The 24687-nt window shown below is 46.1% G+C and overlaps 1 protein-coding gene across 3 annotated transcripts in view; it reads right to left on the bottom strand.

Moving 5' to 3' along the window:
* The window catches only part of LOC126203594 (uncharacterized), a 106459-nt gene that overhangs the window by 42334 nt on the left and 39438 nt on the right, over positions 1–24687 (bottom strand). For all 3 annotated transcript variants that reach the window (XM_049937955.1, XM_049937956.1, XM_049937957.1), the window contains one exon: positions 22212–22356. In XM_049937955.1, the coding sequence (XP_049793912.1) occupies positions 22212–22356 (145 nt within the window). The remainder of the gene's footprint in view (positions 1–22211; positions 22357–24687) is intronic.

The following is a 24687-nucleotide window of genomic DNA, read 5'->3' as shown; positions in this document are numbered from 1 at the left end:
TATTTATGGCCTCGAAGGTTTGGCTGAAGTCACAGTGTCGGACAACGACCCTCAGTTGACGTCAAAAGAAATTTAAACTTTCTGTGAACGCAATGTCATACAGCATCCAAACAGCGAATCGGAACGTTTTGTCAGAACCTTCAAGCAGCAGATGTCCTGCCTTCGCACCGCACACACCAGGGATCAAGCATTGCAACATGTTGTCGCCTCCTATTGTTCACATCCACGAGATGACACTGGTCCGCCATCCTCAGCATCCGGCGCCGGAGGAATGGCGCAATTATCGCTTCACATTCCGTGAATTGTGTTTTTCAGGGTTTTTAGCGGCAGCAGAGTGTGGGCGCGAGGCGAGATTCTCCGCAGACTTGGCGCATGTATGTATCTCATTTCAGGCCGATACGGATTGCAGCGCCGACATCACAATCAAAATCGTCACTGTTATGTACGGTGATCCTTCTTTGTCTCTTCCCCTAGATTCATGGATCCCGAGGACAACGCGACCACAGCAGGCGCCAGAGGATGTCATCACGACACCGCGGGACGACCTCATGGAGACGGACACTTTGCCTCCTCCGCCGCCTCCTCTCGTCCTACCGATGGATCAGCAGACGCCTTCTGCATCATGGTGTGGGCCTCAGGAGGTAGACGCGTACACTCTGAGCGTTTTCTGGGGAACGTTTCCTCCAGAGCGAATGCCGGATGGTGGAGTATGACTGGAAGTATGACATCCCCTGCAGCCACAGTTTCCGGTCCATCAGAGCCTCCGCGCTCCTGCCTCTCCCCCCGTTGCCGTCCTCCATATTTGACGACGGTCCGTCACTTTAGGGGAAGGGGGCGGGGGGGGGGGGGAATGTTATGGCGTGAAGTCAAGCGCCGGCACACCAGGCAGGAACGACAGGGAAGAGAAGGCTGTGGCAAGAAGTCAGCCAATCGCACGCAGACTGACCTCCTTTCCAGGACAACAACGGGACGGCTGCAGTCCCAACGTAAAGAGGACATAAGTGCCGTGCCCGACTGATGGCGGTTCATTTGACGTGACGCACTTCGGTAGGAGTTCAGGAAAGGCTTTTTGTCAGTTAGAGATCAGCACTCACTGCAAAGACTAAGTATTTCGTATGTCGCCCTTTGCTTGCGACACATCTGAGTAATTGCCAAAATTAAGTATCTGTAAGTTTCTTATTGTAATAAAACTCATTAAAACGTTTGATTGTTTGTCCAGCGAACCTAGTAGGCAGGATTCCTAGACACAACAATATGCAACAATATGCACCTAATATCGCGTGGAACCTCCTCTGGCCTTGCGGAGTCCAATGAGACGCCGTGGAAGTATGTTTGCAAGTTTCCTCTGGAAGCAGCTGACACCAAATCGCAATTCTCGTCTATTCGTAGGAGCTCGATCCAAGCCTACATTCCATGAGATCCCAGGTATGCTCGGTGGGGTTCAAACCTGGGCTACATGGTGGCTACTCAGTCCTTGACCCTCCCCTGCATGTTGCTGGAACCATTCCAGGGTGACGTTGGAGCGATGTGGCGGTGTCGTGTCATCTTGAAACACCGCAGAACCGTCAGGGTATTGGAAGGTCAAAAGTGGGTGGAAATAGTCCCCGAGCCACTCAACATACAGCGGACCATTCAATATCCCATCCAAAAAAACTAGGGGCCCCATTCTATACTCCATACCAGGAAAATATACCTCAGACCACAGCAGAGACACCGTCGCCTTGGACCACACCTTCTTGGTAGGCGGGATCCATCGGCGCATGTGCTCTGCGCCACACAGGATGCCGCCCTTTATAATGGTGCACTTGAAATCGTGATTCGTCCGAACATATCACATTACGACATTGTTGTTGTGTCCATTTCTCGTGACTGGCGACCCACTACAAGTCGTTGCGCCCAGTGACGTTGGGTTAACAGTGGAACCCGTGTGCGGTGCCGGCTCCCATACTTTATGGAACCCATGATCTTACAGACTGCCCACTGGGAAATGTGTCTAACACGTTATGTGTTGAATTGAGCCGTGATTTGTTGCAATGTGGCCCTTCGGTCGCAATTGTCGACCCGTCTCAGATGTCGTCGGTCACGGTTATCGAGGCCAGTAATTCGTCTGTTGTGGGCTGTGACATGCTCATTCAATAATTCACGATACATCCTGGACATGGTTGAACGTGTGAAGCAGAATTCCTGCACCACAGCTAAAATCGAAAGTCCCATCTATAGGGCAATGAGTGCCGTACCCCTTTCGAATGGCTTTAGCTCGCGACGACGTTATATGTTACACAAAACGCTTATATGTTAAACAAATCGCTTGGAGAACCACTTTTCAGAAGGTCTCCTATACAACTTCAGCTCGCACAGGGGACGTTTGCTGCACATAAAACACACCTACGACATCTGTACCCCGCTGTCCCACGACATTTGCTACGTCAGTGTACATCCTTCTATTTCGATTTTATCAGATTCATTGTTTTTCCTCTAATTTCCATTCCTAGTACACTGGTGCGTCCATACGAACACACCCGACCAAACAAGCACGTACACACTCTCCATATCGTCTCCCCACGCTATAGACGCCCAGACATTTATCCCCCTCCCCCTCCCGTCCTACCAGATTCAACCTACTCCATATCGTCCGCCATGTCAGGGCTACTTCTTCTCTGCTCATTCTCCACTGCTATTTTCTTCACATGGCCATGGCCTGGCCTCCAACCTAGTGACACCTATCCTATATCCCATGTTTCCTATCACTCAGTTTTCCACATTGCTCTCATTCCCTAGTACCAACCTACTGCATCCCTATGCCCTCTATGTCAGACATTTTGATGATACGTTTTCAATCTGGTCGCCTGGTGGCGAGGCTCGGTTGCAGTTCATCGATCATATGAATAGTGTAAAGCCAAACACAAGACTTACAGCGGAGATGGAGAGGGACTTGTCTTTTGTAGATATATTGTTCGAACTGAAACTAGATGGACAATTCAGCCATTCTGTGTATTGAAAACAGACGCATACAGACTTATATCCTAACGGCGTAGTTTTCCCATTCAGCTCAGAGGAGAAGTATGCTGAGCACCCTTATACAAAGAGCTCATGACATTTTTTTTAAAAATAAGGAATGGATATTCAGTCCATCACGTTAAGAAACGAATACGTGATGTCGCTCAACCAGTGCAGGAGGACCAACACATGATGCGACTTCATTTCGTGAGACAACGAATAGTAAGATAGGTGGAGACCTACTGGCAAGGAAAGATACCGAAATGTAATAATACCGTACAACAGCAGTTATTTTGATATTGTTTCATTAGGCAACCGCTTTCACGTCATCTTCCGGCCTATCGTATAAATGACACCAAGTACCACTCATGCATGTATAAGGCACTAATATTCATATCCGGTTCCATAGATATTCGAACTTGATGCTCATTGTATATATGTGATGTATAAGTTTGAGAAATCTTACCTGCAAAATTGATTCACAGAGATATTTACAGTTTCCATAGTCCATTGAACAATCCCAAGATCCTACATTTCATGATGAAGATATTACTAAGAGCTTTTCCGGAGAAGACTTACAGAGAAGCTCAAAATCTGACGAGTTTCTAATAGCATAAGACATTGAGGAAACAGGGCTTTAGTTAAATGACTCAGATTCCCTTTTATTGCTCAACATTAGAGTGCATGCTAAGGCACGCAAGCATTCCAAGCATGCAGTACCATAAAACTTCTCGTAGAATTAGCACCATACCTGGTAAAGGTATTATTCTCCAAAAGCTGCCCGTTGAATTACACATCCCCGGAATTAACTAGTGTAGACCTAAAACAAATCTGCAAAAATGGCTGGCAGTTGGCGATGAAGGGATTAATGTGTCGGACGAGGCCTGCAAAGATACATGATTTAGTGTAGACTGCAAACAGAGGTTTGACACAACGTCACGTTGCAGATAGAATTTTAGCTCTTAAAGCCAAGAAAATATATGGCAGAAGGGACAGCGGTATTCGCAATTGATAAAGCAATGTGCACTCAGCCTGGCAGAAGTTTCTGTCAGGTTACGAGTGCTGCTCGTCGCCCACGTAAGAAGAAATCTGTAGGATGTTTAAGAAATTGCATCCAATCATCGTTGTTTGCAGCTATGAGTGAACTGAAATGGAAATGAATTAGAAGCAGATGGGTTAAAACACACAGGGTTCTACCAATACTTAAGACATGGGGTGGGGCTATCCCATACATAGTTCCAGCATTAGCTGGATTAGCAGCTGTTCACTCGTTAGCTGGAGTGGTGGCAGCTATAGCCCAAACAGTGAATAATTTATACAGTGAAGAAGAGCAACTTCAGGAGGTGAAGAGGCCTGATGGGAACGTGCAATATATCACTTCGAATAAAGGACTTAATTAAAACCATACAAGAAAGTACGACAGTGAAGTGCCTGTGTTGTTAAGAAGAACAATGCGATAATCTATCAGACGGGCATGCATGTCTGAAGGAGCAGGCACTGCGGCGACTACAGCCGTTATAAAATACATGAAACGCATCTGCAGATGCGAATACGAACAACCTTCAGCTGTAAAAGGGAATGACGACAATGAAAACTTGCGCCACACCGAAACTCGGATCAGCATGCATACATACATGTATGTCCGAAGGCCCACTGCGTCATTCTCCTTAACAACACAGGTAGAGCAACATCGCATTTATCCGCCGATAGCAGGCATCGACTTTTAATTGAAACGTCCTCGCCGGTACGGGAATTGCATAATGTGTGTAAGAGTACAGGTTGTGACGCAGGAATGACGACATATGGAAGTTTTGGTTGGTCGTGGGTCATGCACAGATAGCCGAAGCAGTTAAGACGACCGCTCGCTTAAAGCAACAAATATTGGTTTGAGTTCCAGTTGGGCGCAAATTTTCATCGTCGCCATTCCCTTATGAAGCTGATGATTGTTTGTATTGGAAATGTGAATATATCTCAACACAGGAAAGGATTTGGGCTGCTCAGGAAAAAACCCTCATAGCTGTATTATTCAGCTACCACTATGAATACAGATTTGCTTAAGTTCGTCAAAAAGTTCCACATCTTAAGGTTTTCTGGGGTGTTTATGCAGAATACGCTGTTGAGGACAATGTAGAACTATAAAGAATGTGGGATTGTAGGACTATAAACCTAGATGTTGCAAGAGGTGCTGTAACTCACTGGGTCGTACACAATAAGGTTGGTTGGTTGGTTGGTTTGTGGGATTGAAGAGACCAGACTACTGGGGCCATCGGTCCCTTTTTCCACGAACGTGAAACACCTTCAAAGAAGAAAAACAAACAATGGAGATGACAAGAGACGACACAGAACAAGAAAGACACAGACAAAGACCAGACAAAGGGAATTAAAATCACACTGAGTGCGACAGTGGTTGGCCGACCATAGAAACAAAAAAGAAAAGACAACCACCAAGAACCGCACTAAAACCCCAGTCTAAAATCGTAGCCGAAACGCCAGACTCAACACAAAAAAGGACAAACACTTAGCTCAAGCGATAAAAAACCCCTGCACGAATAAAACTCAAAACTAAATCTGCCATCGCAACGTCATCTGATAAAAGTGCAGGAAGCGTATCAGGCAGCGCAAACGTCTGCCTAAGCGGAGTTAAAAGCGGGCAGTCCAACAAGATGTGGACCATCATCAAAGCTGCCCCACAGTGACATAAAGGTGGGTCCTCGCGGCGCAATAAATAGCTGTGCGTCATCCAGGTGCGGCCAATGCGCAGCTGGCAGAGGACAACAGTGTCCTTGCGAGAGACCTGCAGGGAGGACCGTCACGCACCAGTAGTTTCCTTGATGGCCCGAAGTTTGTTGGGTGAAGGAAGGGTGCGCCATTCTTCACCCCAGGTGCGAAATACCTTCTGCCGCAAAACTGACCTGAAGTCACTCTCCAAAAGGCCAATCTCCAAGGCTAGTGCACCAACAGCCTGTTTGGCCAGCGTGTCAACACCTTCTTTTCCCAGGATGTCGACATGACCTGGGCTCCACACAAACACCACAGAGGAGCCACAAAGGGCAATAGTATGGAGGGACTCCTGGATAGCCATCACCAGACGAGAGCGAGGGAAACATTGGTCAATAGCTCGTAAGCCACTCAGGGAGTCACTACAGGTAATGAAGGGCTTACCTGAGCAGGAGCGGATATACTCTAGGGCGAAAGAGATAGCGACCAGCTCGGCAGTGAAAACACTGCAGCCAGCCAGCAATGAGTGTTGTTCATAATGATGCCATAGAGTGATAGCATAACCAGCACGACCAGCAACCATCGAACCATCAGTACAGACAATGTCAGAGCCTTGAAACGCGTCAAGGATTGAAAGAAAGCAGCGGCGGAGGGCCTCAGGAGGGACTTTGGGCCCTGTGCCAAATCGAGCCTAAGACATGGGCAGTGCACACATCATGGGGGTATATGCAGAGGGACTGGAAAAGAGATGGAAGAGGTAAAACCTCAAGCCCAGAGAGAAGAGCTCTGACATGAACTGCGATTGTATACCCTGACCTGGGCCGCTGCTCCAGAAGATGACGACTGACTGAGGGAACAGGAGACCATAATTGGGATTCCTGGGCAAGCTACAAACATGTGTAGCATAAGCGGCCAGTAATCTTCGGCGCCGGACCCGCGATAGAGTGACACCTGCCGCCACAAGTATGCTGTTGACAGGGCTTGTCCGGAAAGCTCTAGTGCCGAGTCATATCCTGCTGTGAAGGATGGGGTCCAGCAACCGCAATGCGGAAGGGGATGCTGAACCGTAAGCCATAATCTGAATTAACGCCTGGTACAGCTGTAGGAGGGTAGACCGATCGGCACCCCCAGCTGGTGTGACTCAAGCAACGAAGAGCGTTAAGATGCCGCCAGAACGTCTGTTTAAGTTGCCAAATATGAGGGAGCAAAGTCAACTGGGTATCAAAAACCAATCCCAAAAACCGATGCGTCTCCACCACAGGAAGAGGTTCACCGTCAAGATATAGCCATGGCTCAGGGTGAAAAGTGCGTCGCCGGCAGAAATGCTTAACGCAGGTCTTGGCAGCCGAAAACTGGAAGCCATTTGCTACAGCCCAAGACTGCACCTTGCGGATAGTGCCGTGCAGCTGCCGTTCAGCAGCTGCAATTCCGGTGGAGTTATAGTATAGGCAGAAGTCGTCAGCATACAAGAAAGCCGAGACAGACGCTCCCACCGCCACAGCGAGCCCATTAATTGCAATTAAAAACAGTCAGACACTTAAGAAAAATCCTTGCAGTACCCCATTTTCCTGAACTCGGGAGGAACTGTGGGAGGCCGCACCATCCTTGCGGAAGGAACAAAGCGACAGAAAATTTTGTATGAAAACCGCGAGTGGACCCCAAAGACCCCAACCATGAAGCGTAAAGAGGATGTTGTGGTGTCACCGCTAGACACCACACTTGCTAGGTGGTAACTTAAATCGGCCGCGGTCCTGTAGTACATGTCGGACCCGCGTGTCGCCACTGTGTAATCGCAAACCTAGCGCCACCACATGGCAGGTCACAAGACACGGACATGACCTCGCCCCAGTTGTACGGACGACATAGCTTGCGACCAGACCTACCAAGTCTTCCTCTCAATTGCCGAGAGACTGATAGAATAGCCTTCAGCTTATTCCATAGCTACTACCTAGCAAGGCGCCATTTGTATCAGTGCTTATAGCTTACTACTATTCAAGAGATGTATTCTAACAAGAGAATAAAGTTAAGTATATTATTCCAGCTACGTACTGTTCTTCTTATTCATTAATAAGTCTCATGTTCCAGTACTTCACGCCCGTCTGCGTTAGTTTAGCGTGCACTTTCAGCCACTTCATTCTACAAGGTGTTGGCCCAGCTGCCGACACATCAGATGTGATGTCGCCATGTCGTATCATATGCCTTCCACATGTCAAAAAAGACGGCGACCAGATGCTGATGGCGGGAAGAGGCCATACAGATGGCAGACTCCAGGCAGACGAGATTATTAGTGGCAGAGTGGCCCTTACTACACCCACCCTGAGATGGAGCCAGAAGGCCCCGAGACTCAAGTAGCCAACTCAACCTCCGTCTCACCATGTGCTCGAGCAACTTGCAAAGAACGTTGGTGAGGCTAATGGGGCGCTAGCTGTCCACCTCCAGTGGGTTCTTACCAGTTTTCAACACAGTGATTACAATCCTTTCCCACCATTGCGACAGGAACTCACCCTCAACCCAGTTATGGTTGAAAAGGTGTAGGAGGCTCGCTGGCAGTCCACAAAGTGGTGTGTGAGCATCTGACAGTGGATGTGATCTGGGCCGGGAGCCATATTAGAACAAGTGGCTAGGACACTTTGGAATTCCCTATCACTGAACGGAGCGTTGTACGATTCAGGGTGTTGCGTGTGAATGAAAGACTCTGACGTTCCAACCGCTCTTTCAGGGAGCGGAAGGCCAGCAGGTAATTCGCAGAAGCAGAACTCTGAGCATAATGCTCCGCTAATGTGTCGGAGTCAGTACAGACTGCTCCATTCAGGGAAAGCACAGGTACGCTGATGGGATTCCGATAGCTATAGAGTCGCCTAATCTTGGCCCGAACCTGCAGTGGAGAGGTACAGAGGCCAATAGTGGAGACTTACCATTCCCAGCACTCCTGCTTGCGTTGGCGAATGAGGCGGCGGGCTTGCGCACAGAGCCATTTAAAGGCGATGAGGTGTTCCAGTGATGGATGCCACTTGTGACACTGGATCTTCAATCGCCTCAGCGATCTCGGGCGACCACCAAGGCACAGTCCTCCGCCGAGGGGACCAAGAAGAACAGGGAACGTCAGATTCTGCGGAAGTAACTATGCCAGTGGTGACAAAGTGGACCACCGCATCAATGGCGTTATTGGAAAGAGGCTCAATAGTGGCAATGGAAGTGAACAAGTCCCAGTCAGCCTTATTCACAGCCTATGTGCAGGGGCGCCTAGAAGAGTGACGCTGTGGCAGTGACAGAAATTTTGGAAAGTAGTCACTACTGCACAAGTCGTCATGCGCACTCCATTGGACAGCTGGTAGTAGGGCTGCAGATCGAAAGGTCGATGGCTGAGTACGTGCCATGCGCCACACTGAAATGTGTGAAGGCACCATTATTTAAAAGAGAAAGGTGGAGCTGTCCCAATACATGCTCAACGGTGGCCACTTATCCACCCCACAGAGGGTTATGGGCATTGAAGTCGCCCAGTAACAGCCAGTAACAGAAAAGGTGACGGCAATTGGGCTATCAGCACAGCGAGGACATGCTGTGGGACATCACCATCCAGTGGAAGATAGAGACTGCAGACAGTAACAGCCTGAGGCGTCCACACTCGAACAGCGACAGCCTCTAAAGGTATTTGGACAGACTCGCTGTACAGAGAGTGAAGGACGTAGATGCAGATGCCACGAGATACCCTCTCATAAGCTGCCCGGTTCTTATAATAACCTGATAGCCACGGAGGGCGGGGGTTCGCATCGCCAGAAACCGAGTTACCTGAAGAGCAATGCAGAGGAAATGGTGAAGGCAGAGAAGTTGTTGGAGCTCAGCATGATGGTGGAAAAAACCGTTGCAGTTCCACTGGAGGATGACATTGTCCATGGCCAAGATAGACGTGAAGGGACCGAGGAGGCAGATTATGCCACTGGGTCACCTGCTGCCACCGACTGAGTGCTGACGGGAGTGACATCCATCATGTCTGAGGACCAGCGAGATCTAGGTCCTCAGAGGACGCCAGAATCTCCACCTCATCTTCAGACGCAGAGCTTGTAGGTAGCGGTGGAGTGGGTGCCACCGCAATTTCCTTGAACCTAGGGGGTCTTCAATTACGACATCTCACACTGTTCCTTTGGTTGCCCTTGCTGGGAGGGCTTGTTTGATTCAGTCTCTGGGACTGAAGAGGACCACGAAGCCCTACAACCAGCTATCTGGGGCTTCTTCAGCCCCTGGCGGGTGTCTGGTTTGTCACTGGTAGGAACCTGGGAAGGGAGTGACCCAAAGGATCCCTTCTTTGCGAGAGTAGCTGAAGAAGACACACTTCTCTGGCTTAGAAGTGGGGACTGGTGTCCTCGATGGTTGGGGGAGTGCTGCTCCCAAGGTAGGAGGTGCAGGAGGAACAGGGAGGGAAGTGCCCCCCACCGTCAAGGGGACAGGTGTAGTCCTTTGGCTCTGAGAGCTGACTGTATGTGGTGCAACGGATGGAGCTGTAACAGGAGTGCTCCCCTCTTGGCAGTTAACTCCCAGAGCCTAATGGAGAGATCAACATTACACTTTTTCAATTGCACGCCACATGTCTTGTGGATAAATACTATGTGTCTTTAATACAGTCTTTTCCACTGCCTTCTGCATCATCATACTGTTGATTATTGTCTTTTAAGGATAGTTCCCCCTCCCCCCCCTCCCACCTAGAGCAAGGAAGTATCCTGAACCTTTGCCCACTCCTCTGCCCTCTTTGACAATGCCGTTGATAGCGTGAGGGTAACTTCTTATGCTACAAATATTCGGCTACCATTACTGATTCTTATCCGAATTTTCGAGCACTGGTGAGGTTTTAACCAGAGTCCCAGAACTTTAGATTACTACCCCTACACCACGTGTTCAGTGTTACACGTAAGTCATCTGTCATGAATATTACTACCACAAGTCTTTTACTTCAGCAATGTTTAATAATAATGAGCTGATGAGGATTTTCATTCACCATCAGGATTCATTAAAAATTCTGACCAACAGTTTCCTGTACCTAGAAGGAAAATTTGGAAAGTACCATGGACAACCTACATCGACATCGTGATTTACATATAATTCATTCGTATTTCTGCTTCAAGAAACAAGAAGGAAGGAAGATTAGGGTTCAAGAAATAAGATACGAACTAAATGGTATTGAGACCGACCATAAAGGAATGTTGGAACCACATCAACCATGAAAACATATGTCCCCACATCAACTTCATGACTGAATGGTTTACTAAGGTTGAAGTTTTGTGTTTAAGGATGTTGTTTTCACTGCACTCACAAATACTGTGCCGGCCGATGTGGCCGAGCGGTTCTAGGCGCTTCAGTCTGGAGCCGCGCGACCGCTACGGTCGCAGGTTCGAATCCTGCCTCGGGCATGGATGTGTGTGATGTCCTTAGGTTTAACTAGTTAAGTAGTTTAAGTAGTTCTAAGTACTAGGGGACTGATGACCTCAGATGTTGTCCCATAGTGCTCAGACCCATTTGAACCATTTTTGAACAAATACTGGACAAGTAGTAATGACATTCTCCCAGACCATTCAGAAACTTTAAATGTGACAGACTACGAGGACTGTATTATGATTAACTCATTGCTGTGTCGTCCGAACAATACACAGCCACGGAAAAAGCACCACAGGTGCAAAGATGCGAACTGGCGTCAGTGCATTAGACTCGTCACTTGCGCGAGCTCCACCAGCGCCACGAGCGGCGCTGAGGATGAAGATATCGACTCCGCCTCGGCCGGGTATAATCTGCGAATGACCGGACGACAACGGACAGAAACCCACTGGGAAGATAGAAGAGCAGCTCTCGGCCACTTGGTCAGCGTCCAGGGCTGACCAGAAGTTTCACAGTCAGTTGTTGTAAATTGCATTTGCTATGTACCGTGAACTTTACCTACGGTTATATGCACGTAGCCATTGAGGGACTTTTTTGTGTTATAATACATGCAGTGTTTCAGACTTCATTATTCGACAAGTCGCAAAGATAAGTAAACCTTTTTAACTCAATTGTGTGACTTTGTTTCTAATTTGTCGGATTATTGTACAACCTTCGTTCTCATATCTTGTTACATGACACTGGGGCATAGCTGTGTAATAGTGGCAGGGAGAAATTGCCTTAGCCGTGTACTGCACCACAAGCCATTTCATGAAGTCACAAACTCGGCCTACCATAACAACAGTGACAACTCGGCCTCCTCAGCTGTAGCGACGAGGCCTTCACAAAACTCATAATTTGCTTTCAGTCTGCTAGGACAATCCATGACTGGGTTACAAAGATATGCCGAAGTCACTTTGGAGTCTGAAACACACAGACAATGTTGTTTACATCAAAGCTTCTGAGAAGATGTCCTGCATGCAAGAAATTTACAAGAAAACTTCTATTTAGAACCTGGAATCATACAAATCTCCATATTCCTACAAATCAAGCAGATTTACAGAGCAGGAGAAGGAACAAATGATTTTATGTGCACTTTAGATTACGAGTCATTACTTTTAAGTTGGTTGACCAACAAATGATTTTTTATCAAAAAACAATGCATGTATGTTTATTCAAAATCCTACCTCCATCAACAGGTTTCAGCGTGTATTCATGGTAAGTATGCATTTTTGGCCACAAATGTTCTCTATAACCTGGTTCTAGTATGAGAGATAAAATTTCACACATCTCCCAAATACATCTTTTGAAGTGGCATCAGTCTTGCGCTGTTTGCTCCCAAATCATACAATACGCGAAAGTTCACACGATCATTCAATGAACTGAATTTCTTCATCTGCGAACCAACGATCTTTGTCCTTTCCATTGTATCTCACAGAAGATGCGTCGGTGAGTGCAACGACCAACCTGGACTGGCCCACACCACACACGCGTGTTTATACTTGAGTTATTGAGGTGGGCAAATATTTGGTCTGTTTATTTAGGGCGAAACGTGGGCTGTGCAACAGATACTGTTTATCAGTGACATATCTAGTAGGACTGCCATACTGAGACCGCATTTGCATTTGCTCGTTTTAGGTGACCAGCGCCAATGCAAGATAGTAAAGTGTAAAACATTTGTATCATAGACAAGCATATATGTTTATAGCAGCAGTAATTCATCTTCTTCCACAATAATAACAGTTCATACTTGCATGCACTGCGTATGACATGTTCTTGTTCCTAGGTGCTATCGGCAACAGTGAAGCCAAGGGGGAATGGGTCGATGACACAGTAGTGGCAATAGAGTTGAATGACACATCCCAGGTTATGATACCATTCTCCCCCAGGAGCTCTTAGGGCTAGGTCCACCCGATTACACTCAAGCAGGTACATTTTCATTCGACAGTGATTTCATATTTACATTGTTCATGAGGTGTTTCTTTTTTTTCTAGGTGCGCTCGTTAGTGACATGGTGACGGGGGACGATGATATGAATATGGTGCTAAGAGACAGTTCAACTGAGCATGATATGAGGTCCATATTTAATTTTGTGAGCGTCCACAGGTGGTCACCACTGCGTCCTGTCAGTGATACACCTGCTCCTTCGGACTGCTTCGAACTGTCGGCGTCACATCAAGGGCTGTCAGCTCGCCTGGGGCTGTCGATCACATACTCCCTGTGTCCAGTCCCATCAACGCTTTGCTCCCCACACCTGGGTTCATCAACGCTGTTCTCCCTGCGTCTGGGGCCGTCAATGACAGCTTCAGCTCGTCTGGGACCGTCAACGGCCAGTTATGGTCACCAGACAGTTAGCAGCAGCTCCCTCGCACATCCGACTGGTTAAAGACAGCACCAGGTGAGTCCCATACCAGCTTTAAACTAGTCTGTACCAGCACCAGCGTGAAGTTGTGTCCCTAGCCGATATAATAGGGCAATATTTTTTCGACCCCAAAACACCGACAGATGGAAGTAGTATTAGTAGTATTAACTTTGTCCTATCTTCTCACAGTACTTTTTTTTGTGGGGTCCAAATCCTTCCGTGCCACCTCCCTGTCGACCCAACTGCGGTGAAGATTTCGGGAATGCTTTCGCAAATTCGCTCTACTGCGCTACTAAATAAATAGCCACGCTTCTCACAAACCGGGATATACTTCTCCCAACATTTTCAGTATTACTGTTTAAAACATAACTAACAACTGCTACGGTAATACCGCTCTCTTGAGTACAATCAAAACGTCCGTACATCCGTACTGTAGGACCTGAGAGAGCAAAACATTGGCAAAACATTGACGAAGCATTGACAGCCATGTTAAAAACCTTAAAATCAACTACCGCTCTTCAACTATTCATTACGCCCTTGTTGGTGTGTCGTTTACTCCATGGCTCTCAGATTCAGGCACTTGCTGCACAATGGCACAAATGACTCCCGGACGACCGGTGGTTGTAATACCATTTTTACTGGCCCCCTTCGCGCCCGCTCCACCACTGCTCTACATTCAGTACACACAAGAAAGGAAAACACACAACTTCCCTTTCCCACTACATTTATTCTTATTCAACTTACTCACGAATAACTCTACTGCAGGCTACCCATATCCAGTCTTTTTCATCAACATTTATCAACCCATTCTGGAAAGAGAGTTCCGCAAACTCGTCTATGATCGGCAGTTTCCTACCATTAAGTGCAGTACTTTACTATGCTGTGAGCTAACATACCCCCAAAAGAAGGAAGCAATAATGACGTGGAAAAGAAATAGTTTGGGTTGCGGGTGGGGGTTGGGCGATATTGCAGGGTGACTCAAATGGGTGGTTGCTTGACTTGAATGTCACAGAAGGCCAGTTTTCCAGAATGCAGGGAAGAGGGTCTGGTAAGCCACTCAGCTGTGGATTTCACTTATACACTCCTGGAAATTGAAATAAGAACACCGTGAATTCATTGTCCCAGGAAGGGGAAACTTTATTGACACATTCCTGGGGTCAGATACATCACATGATCACACTGACAGAACCACAGGCACATAGACACAGGCAACAGAGCATGCACAATGTCGGCACTAGTACAGTGTATATCCACCTTTCGCAGCAATGCAGGCTGCTATTCTCCCATGGAGACGATCGTAGAGATGCTGGATGTAGTCCTGTGGAACGGCTTGCCATGCCATTTCCACCTGGCGCCTCAGTTGGACCAGCGTTCGTGCTGGACGTGCAGACCGCGTGAGACGACGCTTCATCCAGTCCCAAACATGCTCAATGGGGGACAGATCCGGAGATCTTGCTGGCCAGGGTAGTTGACTTACACCTTCTAGAGCACGTTGGGTGGCACGGGATACATGCGGACGTGCATTGTCCTGTTGGAACAGCAAGTTCCCAGGAGCAACAGTGTCCCTAATTTGCTGGGAAGTGGTGGTGCGGTCCCCTACGGCACTGCGTAGGATCCTACGGTCTTGGCGTGCATCCGTGCGTCGCTGCGGTCCGGTCCCAGGTCGACGGGCACGTGCACCTTCCGCCGACCACTGGCGACAACATCGATGTACTGTGGAGACCTCACGCCCCACGTGTTAAGCAATTCGGCGGTACGTCCACCCGGCCTCTCGCATGCCCACTATACGCCCTCGCTCAAAGTCCGTCAACTGCACATACGGTTCACGTCCACGCTATCGCGGCATGCTACCAGTGTTAAAGACTGCGATGGAGCTCCGTATGCCACGGCAAACTGGCTGACACTGACGGCGGCGGTGCACAAATGCTGCGCAGCTAGCGCCATTCGACGGCCAACACCGCGGTTCCTGGTGTGTCCGCTGTGCCGTGCGTGTGATCATTGCTTGTACAGCCCTCTCGCAGTGTCCGGAGCAAGTATGGTGGGTCTGACACACCGGTGTCAATGTGTTCTTTTTTCCATTTCCAGGAGTGTATATGCACTTGCATGTCTTTGATCCATTAAATGGTGGTCCAGCTACATCAAGCTTCCAAAGAACGTATCTGCTAACAAGGTCTGAATTAATGTCCAAAATATTGAAGACTAATTCTGCTTCACTTGGCCAATAGTGGATTGAGAAACTGTACGAAACATGGAGCCAATCTGGGAACATGCGAAATGGGTGATATTTTTGAATTTTATATCTCTGATGGCATCAGTTTTCACACTGTGCTCAGCATTTTCGTCCTAGGTGCCTCAACTCGTTTACTTCAAGCTAGCATTTAACAAAGCATATAATAGATTGCTCTAGTCAGGAATTGGCACTTGTCGAAATGTTCGCTGAGGGAAACAAGTTTTTAAAGTTTAAGAATTTCCACTACCAGGAGCGTTGGCTATTTGTGGTGTATACAGATTACGAGTGCCTCCTCGCTGCTGTGGTGTACTGTGACAGCAATCCCACTGCCTCCCACGAACCTTCTCAGAGAGGCACATATCCTATGCAGATGTACGAGGTGTGGCTAGAAAAAAACCGGACTAGTACTGGTGAAACAATAAAACGAATGAAATAAGGCTGAAAGTCGCGTGGCCTGTCATGTGACTCTCGCTCCGCCTACTGCTCGAGTTTCATCTGCCTCCTGCACTCAGTCTGCCCGTGGCGTCTGTTTTAAGTAGTTGACGTTTTGTCTGTGCGTCGGAAAATGTTGAGTGTACAGAAAGAACAGCGTGTTAACATCAAATTTTGTTTCAAACTAGGAAAATCTGCAAGTGAAACGTTTGTAATGTTACAACAAGTGTACGGCGATGATTGTTTATCGCGAACACAAGTGTTTGAGTGGTTTAAACGATTTAAAGATGGCCGCGAAGACACCAGTGATGACACTCGCACTGGCAGACCATTGTCAGCAAATACTGATGCAAACATTGAAAAAATCGGTAAACTTGTTCGACAAGATCGCCGTTTAACAATCAGAGCAGTGTCTGAGTTAACAGGAGTTGACAAGGAAACTGTTAGGCAGATTCTTCATGAAAGTTTCAACATGAACAAAGTGTGTTCAAAAATGGTTCCAAAGTGTCTCACAATTGAACAGAAGGAACGCCGAAGAATGATTTGTTCTGACATCCTGGAAAACATTGAAAATGATCCCACCTTCTTACAAAATGTTATTACTTGCGATGAATCGTGGTTTTTTACTTACGATCCCGAAACTAAACGCCAATCGATGCATTGGAAAACTTCTGGTTCTCCACGACAAAAAAAAAGCACGAATGTCAAAATCGAAATTCAAGGCAATGATGATTGTTTTTTTTTTGACATCAAAGGGATTGTGCACTTTGATTGGGTACCAGAGGGACAAACAGTGAATCAGCATTACTACATTAGCGTCCTGGCTACCCTACGTGAGCGAGTACGGAGAAAACGGAACAATTTGTGGAGAAAAAAGTCATGGATCCTTCACCAAGACAATGCCCCAGCTCACAGTGCGTTGTCAGTGAAGACGTTTTTGGCAAAACACAACATTCCCATCTTAGATCATCCACACTACTCACCTGATTTGGCCCCCTGTGACTTTTTTCTTTTCTCTAAAGTCAAGTCAGCTTTGAAAGGAACTAGATTTGAGACTGTTGAAGCAGTAAAAGAAAAAGCGACGGAAGTAATGTATGGACTTACCGAAAATGATCTGCAGCATTGCTATGAACAGTGGAAAATTCGTATGGAGCGGTGTAGAGACCGAGGAGGAGAGTACATTGAAGGAGATAACATGAAATTGTAAATAATTGTAAATAAATGTTTTTTCCAGCATCAGTCCGGTTTTTTTCTAGCCGCACCTCGTATGTCAAGTTGTATGCTTTATGACATGAGTCCCTGTTGTTTCGAATCATAGATCAGGGAAAATACTGCAAGTTGGTTACTCTCTGAGCCCCAACAAACTTCATGGTGTTTTGATTACACTTATTGTACCAACACTCCCATGACTGAATCACAGCAGAATGGTGGAGCATACAAGAAACCTGTTGACTCTCAAATTTGTGAGCTGCGTTAGATAGAAAAGTGGAAATTCCAAATGCACACTACAGTCGTCTAAAGAAAAAGTTATGCGGCGCAGCACATATGCAATTTGAACTAACAAGTGCCACAACACACAGCTGAATTCTTCCACAATTTCAGTACACATGGTGCCCATTTCATCATTGAAAACTTGGGTGATTTCAGATTGCCCACAGATCAGGTTGATGTCCTGCCTGAGAGCGTTGAGAAATACGTTCTACTCTCCAAACAGATCACGCCAAAAATTATTTTGCCGTTCCTGGATACATTATGTTTTATGCACGTGCTGCATGATGAAGAAGGAGGTATCGTGATACGAATAAATGGAGTCAGTGGAGAGACTCAAGGAAACCACTCAGCATAGCTGCGTTCACCAGTAACCTTATACAGGCTATGCCATAATGGATGCAGGGTATGGCCATGCAGTTAATGTTTGGCAAGAATTCAACATATCTAATTTAGGTGAGTGTGCGAGGTTTTATATGGACGCAGATGTAAGATTGCTTGCGGATATTTTCGGTGACTGCATGAATGCTGGAACCACACCGCAGCTTTCATGGGACTTCATGTTGGAAAAGGCACGTGCCAACACTGATTATTGTCGACATGCTTCTCATTTTATAACACGGGATTAGTATGGGACTTTGCCATGTATCTATAGTCATACCAAGGTAAATTTCCTGCGAATGGGTGGACATGTCAAAGCATGTGACTATGTAAGTTGTATCATGTTAACAACTTACACAGGCGCCACATGTACCAATCTCTGCTTGTTGGAGGGTTTCAACGGCTGTCCGATAAGGAAATCATCAGATTAGATAGCTGCACGGGTTCTGGTGTAGGATACGTCTTGGACACGGCCCTGGTATAACCTAACAGCATAACTCAGGCACAGCGATTTTCCGCTATGTCTGAGTGCCTAGTTTCACGCAATGGTTCCGTCCACATGCTGAAGTCGACGCTGAGGAGTAAACAAGAGATACATTATGCACGATGGAAACATCAAGCAGTGTCTCAGTTTGGGAAGGAAACTAATTGGAACACGTGCACTATGTCCTTCTAGCAGTCGTGCTGGTTCAAGGGGTATATTGGTGTCAATACCAAAAAGAGAACTTCAGCGATGTGCGAATTTGAAAAAAAAGAAAAGTTAAAGAGTAATACTGTTTTATGAAAAACGAAAATTTGAAAAACCACCGTAAAATTCACCTAGTTTACCGCAGGGAGGAGTGTTACGGTGCACAGGATTATGTCGCCAGGCCAAATTTTAAAAAGGTCACAACCTTCGGTACAGAATTAATCAATCTGAAGAAGGCTAAGGTTTCGATAGAACGCATGAAACCTGTTTATGTAGGTATGTGTATAGTGGGCCTTTCCAAACCCCATGGGTTCTAGTGTCACTGCAGGTTTGCAAATACTTATTTTGCAGATCCAAGATTATTTAATAGGATACAGACAGCTACCTATATTAGGTTAACGGTTGCAATTCATATGAAGTAATAGATAGTGGAGTTTGTTGGCCTTAAATCTGAAATGTATTTGTACCTTGCAGAAACTGCTGCCTGCAAAAGATGGGTGAAGGGGGTGCATCAGCCGTCCTCTATGGCTCTCATGATTGACAACTGCAATAAATGCCCACATGGTGGTGTAAATGCTTCTCCGCATCTGGTGCTCCAAGAAAGTGTTCGATTGCAAGACCGTGTGATTCGGACTGTATCACAATTGAAAATCGGTCTCCATGTAATGACAAATGGATCATTTGCAAGGATAGGATCAAGACCATTCCATAGTCTTACTATTGACCTGGGTTACATACAGTGGAACTACACTGTGAAACCACATTACAAGACTCCTTTTCTGAATACCTGTAACTGTCTCCCATTGCGACGCAGAAGTTTGAGATTTGACTCAATGATGCCTACGACCTTTCTCTGTACTTCTGCACCCTGCAAGGTCAGCTACGGTCTCGGCAACACTTCAGACAGCGAGGTGTCGACACAGCTCGAAAGTTCATGTGACATGTAAAGTGGGTTGATGACGTCACATTGGCACTAAATTTCGTCACAATTCTGCCAAACGCCACCGTGGACGTGCCACACGATGAGAATGTTGTCACAGTCCCTCTTATCCACATTTCTCCACTTCTTTTGACGCCTCCGCGATGGAGGAGAGAAAAACGATGAGCAGTGTTGAAGTTTTCGTGTGGGTAGCCAAAGAAAAGATTTCAGACACATCACCACTCAGAAACGATAAGAAAAGGTCTTGGTCCTAGGAGGTGGCATAAAAGTTGTCAATAAAGCCATACTTTCTCTTGGGGCGTCCAAAACGACAGTTCACAGTGCTATGAGTGATAGAACAACCGTCATGACAGTTCGACGCTGCTGACACTTCGAGAACGATTCAACCCTTCTCTAAGGACATTGTGAGGCTGCAGTCCTGCTGACCCCTGACCCTCTCGACTGTAGTGCGACTGGAATTTTTGCTTTGATATACACGGTGAAACCACTAGAGACCGCGTACAACCATCCGACGAAATGTGACTGTGACCGAAGTAGGTTTATGCTCTTTTAGCCCTCCTGTTTCACACCCTCCTTTGGCGTGATCGCAGGAGAGGGGGGCATTGACACATGCTTGAATAAAACGGCAAGAGGTACGTCTAAAACCCCCGCAGTTTGGCAACACCCTCACTACGGAGATTTCGTCACCCACTGAGCTGAGTGGCACTCCTCTGCTGGTCTAGTGTCTGCTTGCAGACATGCACAATCTAAGGAGTGTTGAAGGGGTCGTTTGTCCTGACGCGCTAGAGCAGCAGTGGAATGGAATGGAAGTATTCTACTGACTTACTGCATCGGCTGTGCATCTTTATCTATTTGGAACAAAGCGGAAAATTTCAGAGGTAAAAACAATCATTTATTATCTTCTTTAATACCAGTAACATTGTGGGATACATGAACATATGCTAGAATGCATGCATTTTTTTAACGGCACGAGGTAGTGATGATTCTTCGTACATACTGCGTGCAGAATAAAAACTCATAGAGCAGTTAATAGCGAAAACATCGTTCGAAGTATGCTCATGAGTGACCTCTGTAAGAGCATACCACACATTCTCGAAATATCCATAAACGTACTCCTACCACCTGAGACTGTCATTCACAGCACACTGGATGGCTGAGTTAGCACACATCAAATTTCGAAACGTTAACTCCTGAAAGTTAGTGCACCCTACATTATTCTCGTCGTTGTACATTTTAATTGTTTTTGAGTTCTCGCCAGCGCATGATGTATGACAGTCTATTAACAGTGGCCCATTTCAGTGCTGAACGATAAGGTCACTTCTGAAAATTTCTGACATAACTACTGTCATTCATGTGACGAAAGCACAAGCTTCATGCTGCTAAATTTTTGAACACTTCCACCATGCTGAGCTTTTCACTAGAGGATATTCCCCACAACCACATGCTTACTGCCACTCACATTTACATCTTATGTTACTGAGAACAGCATCAGCTTAATATGTGAAGTATACCATCGTAACTCACTGACGAGTGATGCCGATGTTGGTGACAACAGGAGTCCCGAAAGGAAAGTTCCTTTACGCCCTGCTGCACTGTTGGCGCAGCGCTGTGCACTGGTCCACTGCTGTGGCACAGATTCAAAGTTGGACGAAGAAGGATCAAGCTTTTGTATGTCCATCCTTTTAGCAGGAGGTCTCTGGGACGACGGCCGTTTACTATCGTGACAAGTAAATAAAAACACCTACAGCCGTCCTTATGATTTTATTTTATTTTGTCGTTACCAGTTTCGACGCTTCAGTGCGTCATCTTCAAGCTGTTTTTGATGCGATACAGGTCGATATGATCCCCACGCATACCACATCTGTTGCCAGCATTACTGGATACGCAGTTGATGGCTGGAGTGCTGACACATACGTTTTCAGATTATCTGTGTATCCAGTAATGCTGGCAACAGATGTGGTATGCATGGGGATCATATCAACCTGTATCGCATCATAAACAGCCTGAAGATGACGCAATGAAGCGTTGAAACTGGTAGCGACAAAATAAAATAAAATCATAAGGAAGACTCTAGGTGTTCTTATTTACTTGTCACGAAGAAGGATCAGGTGGTGGAAACCTAAAGGCTGATAAATCAGGTAGATCCTGTGGAAACTCTATTGGCTCCCATAAATATGGTAGGTTAACTGCGTAAGAATTTCCACTTTTGGCTATGTTTGTTAATTTTCTGTTCCACAACTACTTATCTCAATATTCAAAGTAATTACAGACTTGCAGCTGATCGTCGTTCGGTTGGGTTCACCTAAGGATGACTGAGAGCAAAGTGAATGACGACCGACTCAAAGACCGATACTGCTACGAATGTTTAGCTCGCCAGGAAAATATTTAAAATTCACCCTTATCTCAGTGTCAGTCTTTTGGTGCTCATGCGTTTGTCAAAAGGATGACCCGTTACAATTTTCCTCAATGAAAGTATTTCGGGAAACCTTAACGCTTGTGCTAGGCTGTATACCCTTTGTACTCGTGCCACTAAACTTCCAGCTGCAGACAGGCACACACAGGCTGTACTCACGTGACGTTGCTGACGTCGGCATTGGCGAGTCCTGTGAGGCGCACATTCCTGAACCTGATCTTGAGGACGTATTTGACGACGTGATGGATATTGATCTGCGGGACCTGCAGGGGGTCCAGTGGAACAACGCCCAGCGGCTGGGTCCCTGTTCACAAAGTTATGATTCGTCATCCATGAATAAGAAATATTCGATTCTAGAAAATCTTTTGTCTTAATTGAAATGCCGACAGTTTGAAAACGGCAGCCCGCATATCCACCATCATTTTCAATAACATTCATACTCTCATTAAAGCCAAATGTGTAAAATTTTATACGATGAAATAGTAAAAGAAAGCATATAACTAAAAAATTATAAATTTCAACAACACATTCCTGTTGTGATATATAGAAATGAAGCGTCTCGAAAGCAACTCAAGTGATATTTTTTTACAAAAAAAAGGTACAACAGATAAAAGAAAAATTTAAGGCATTCATTTCTTCTGGTTTCTACATTTCTATCTTTCAAAATCTTACATTTACGGTACGTTTGGACAGAAGATCCTCTTTCAGAGAAACTGCTCGTGAAATACACTGAGATAAGAAAAGTCGTGGGATACCTCCGAATATCGTGTCGGACCTCCTTTGCCCGACATTGTACGACAACATGACCTAGCAGGGACTCAATAAGTCGTTAGATGTCCCCTGCAGAAATACTGATCCATGCTGCCTCTACAGTAGTCCGTAATTGCGACAGTGTTGCCGGTGCAGTATTCTGTGCACGAGCTGACCTCTCGATTATGTCCCATAAATGGTCGACTGGTTTCATGTCGCGCGATCTGCGTGACCAAATCATTCACTCCAATTGTCCACAATGCTCTTCAAACCAATTACGAACAATTGTGCCCCGGTGACATGGTCCATAAAAATTCAAGTAGCTGAACTTCCAAAGGAGCCAGTCCATTCCATGTAAACACAGCCCACAAAAAAAATGGTTCAAATGGCTCTGAGCACTATGGGACTCAACTGCTGAGGTTATTAGTCCCCTAGAACTTAGAACTAGTTAAACCTAACTAACCTAAGGACATCACAGACAGCCATGCCCGAGGCAGGATTCGAACCTGCGACCGTAGCGGTCTTGCGGTTCCAGACTGCAGCGCCTTTAACCGCACGGCCACTTCGGCCGGCTACACAGCCCACATCATTATGGAGCCACCACCAGCTTTCACAGTGTCTAGTTGACAACTCGCATCCATGTACATGCACATGCGGGGAAGTAGGTTCCCCAGAACACACTGTCTTTTTCTGCGGGCAATACGCGAACAATAGACATACACTACACTAAGATTACACAGATATAGACATAGATATATACACCGCAATAAGAGACGAAGAACAATGGGCACAATTAAACGCACTGACAAACAGTATTTCAAAAACAACACATGAAGAGTATATGCGGACACGACATCACAGACATGCCTATGTGCAGCGTAACAACAATCTCCAGAGGGTGGACAGCGATACCTACAGTGACAGCGAAAATAGTGACAATGAGGAGGAACAAGAGGAGGAAGCTGAGATGTGATAGTAAATAAGCAAATTGATGGCAATCTAGCCAAGAAAACACCAAATGCTGTACATGGATGCACACCTAATGTAGTTAATACATAGGATTAGTAACAAATAGGATAAGAAACAATATTTCTTTATTAATAACCATTTGTGTGTGACTGGCGGTCAACGGCTCGATGAAACCATTCCGAGGTATTCACCGTCAGTCACACTCGGTGATGGTACTAACATATCTCTCATCTATCCTATCTTCTTTTTATATTCTTCTTAAAAACAACAAAATTTTATTTGTATTTCAACCTCAAATTATTGTTATTTTGAACCATTCTTTGTAAATGTTGTAGATAAGAAAAAGGAAAGAAAACTGTAAAAAGATGAAAAACGAAAATTGTAAGATGTACGACCTGTTTTAAACTTCAGGTAACAGGTCTATAATTTGGCAATAAATAAATAAATAAATAACTCGCATCCATGTCTTCGTGGGGTCTCCGCCACACTTGAACCCTACCATCAGCTCTTACCAACTAAAACCTGGGCCCATCTAACCACGCCACGATTTTCCAGTTGTATAGGGTCCAAGCGAGGTGGCCACGAGCCCAGGAGAGGCGCTGCAAAGAAGTCATGTTGCTACCAAAGGTACTAGCGTCGGTCGTCTTCTGCTATGGCCGATTAACACTAAATTTCGCCGCACTGTCGCAGCAGATTGGTTCCACGTACGTTCCACATTGATTTCTGCGGTATTCTTGTTGTGTCTAGACCATACAGCCCAGACACAATGCTGTAGCCGATAGGGCACGCAAGGCTAACGCAGACGGGCGTGAAGTCTGGAACATGAGACTTATAAATGCACTAAAGAAAAATACGTAGCTTTTTAATACTTAACTTTATTCTCTTGTTGGAATACATCTCTCTTGAATATTAGTAA

Source organism: Schistocerca nitens, chromosome 9 (genome assembly GCF_023898315.1).
Source record: "Schistocerca nitens isolate TAMUIC-IGC-003100 chromosome 9, iqSchNite1.1, whole genome shotgun sequence".
Classification (NCBI taxonomy): domain Eukaryota; kingdom Metazoa; phylum Arthropoda; class Insecta; order Orthoptera; family Acrididae; genus Schistocerca; species Schistocerca nitens.
This window is presented reverse-complemented; position numbering and strand designations above follow the sequence as displayed.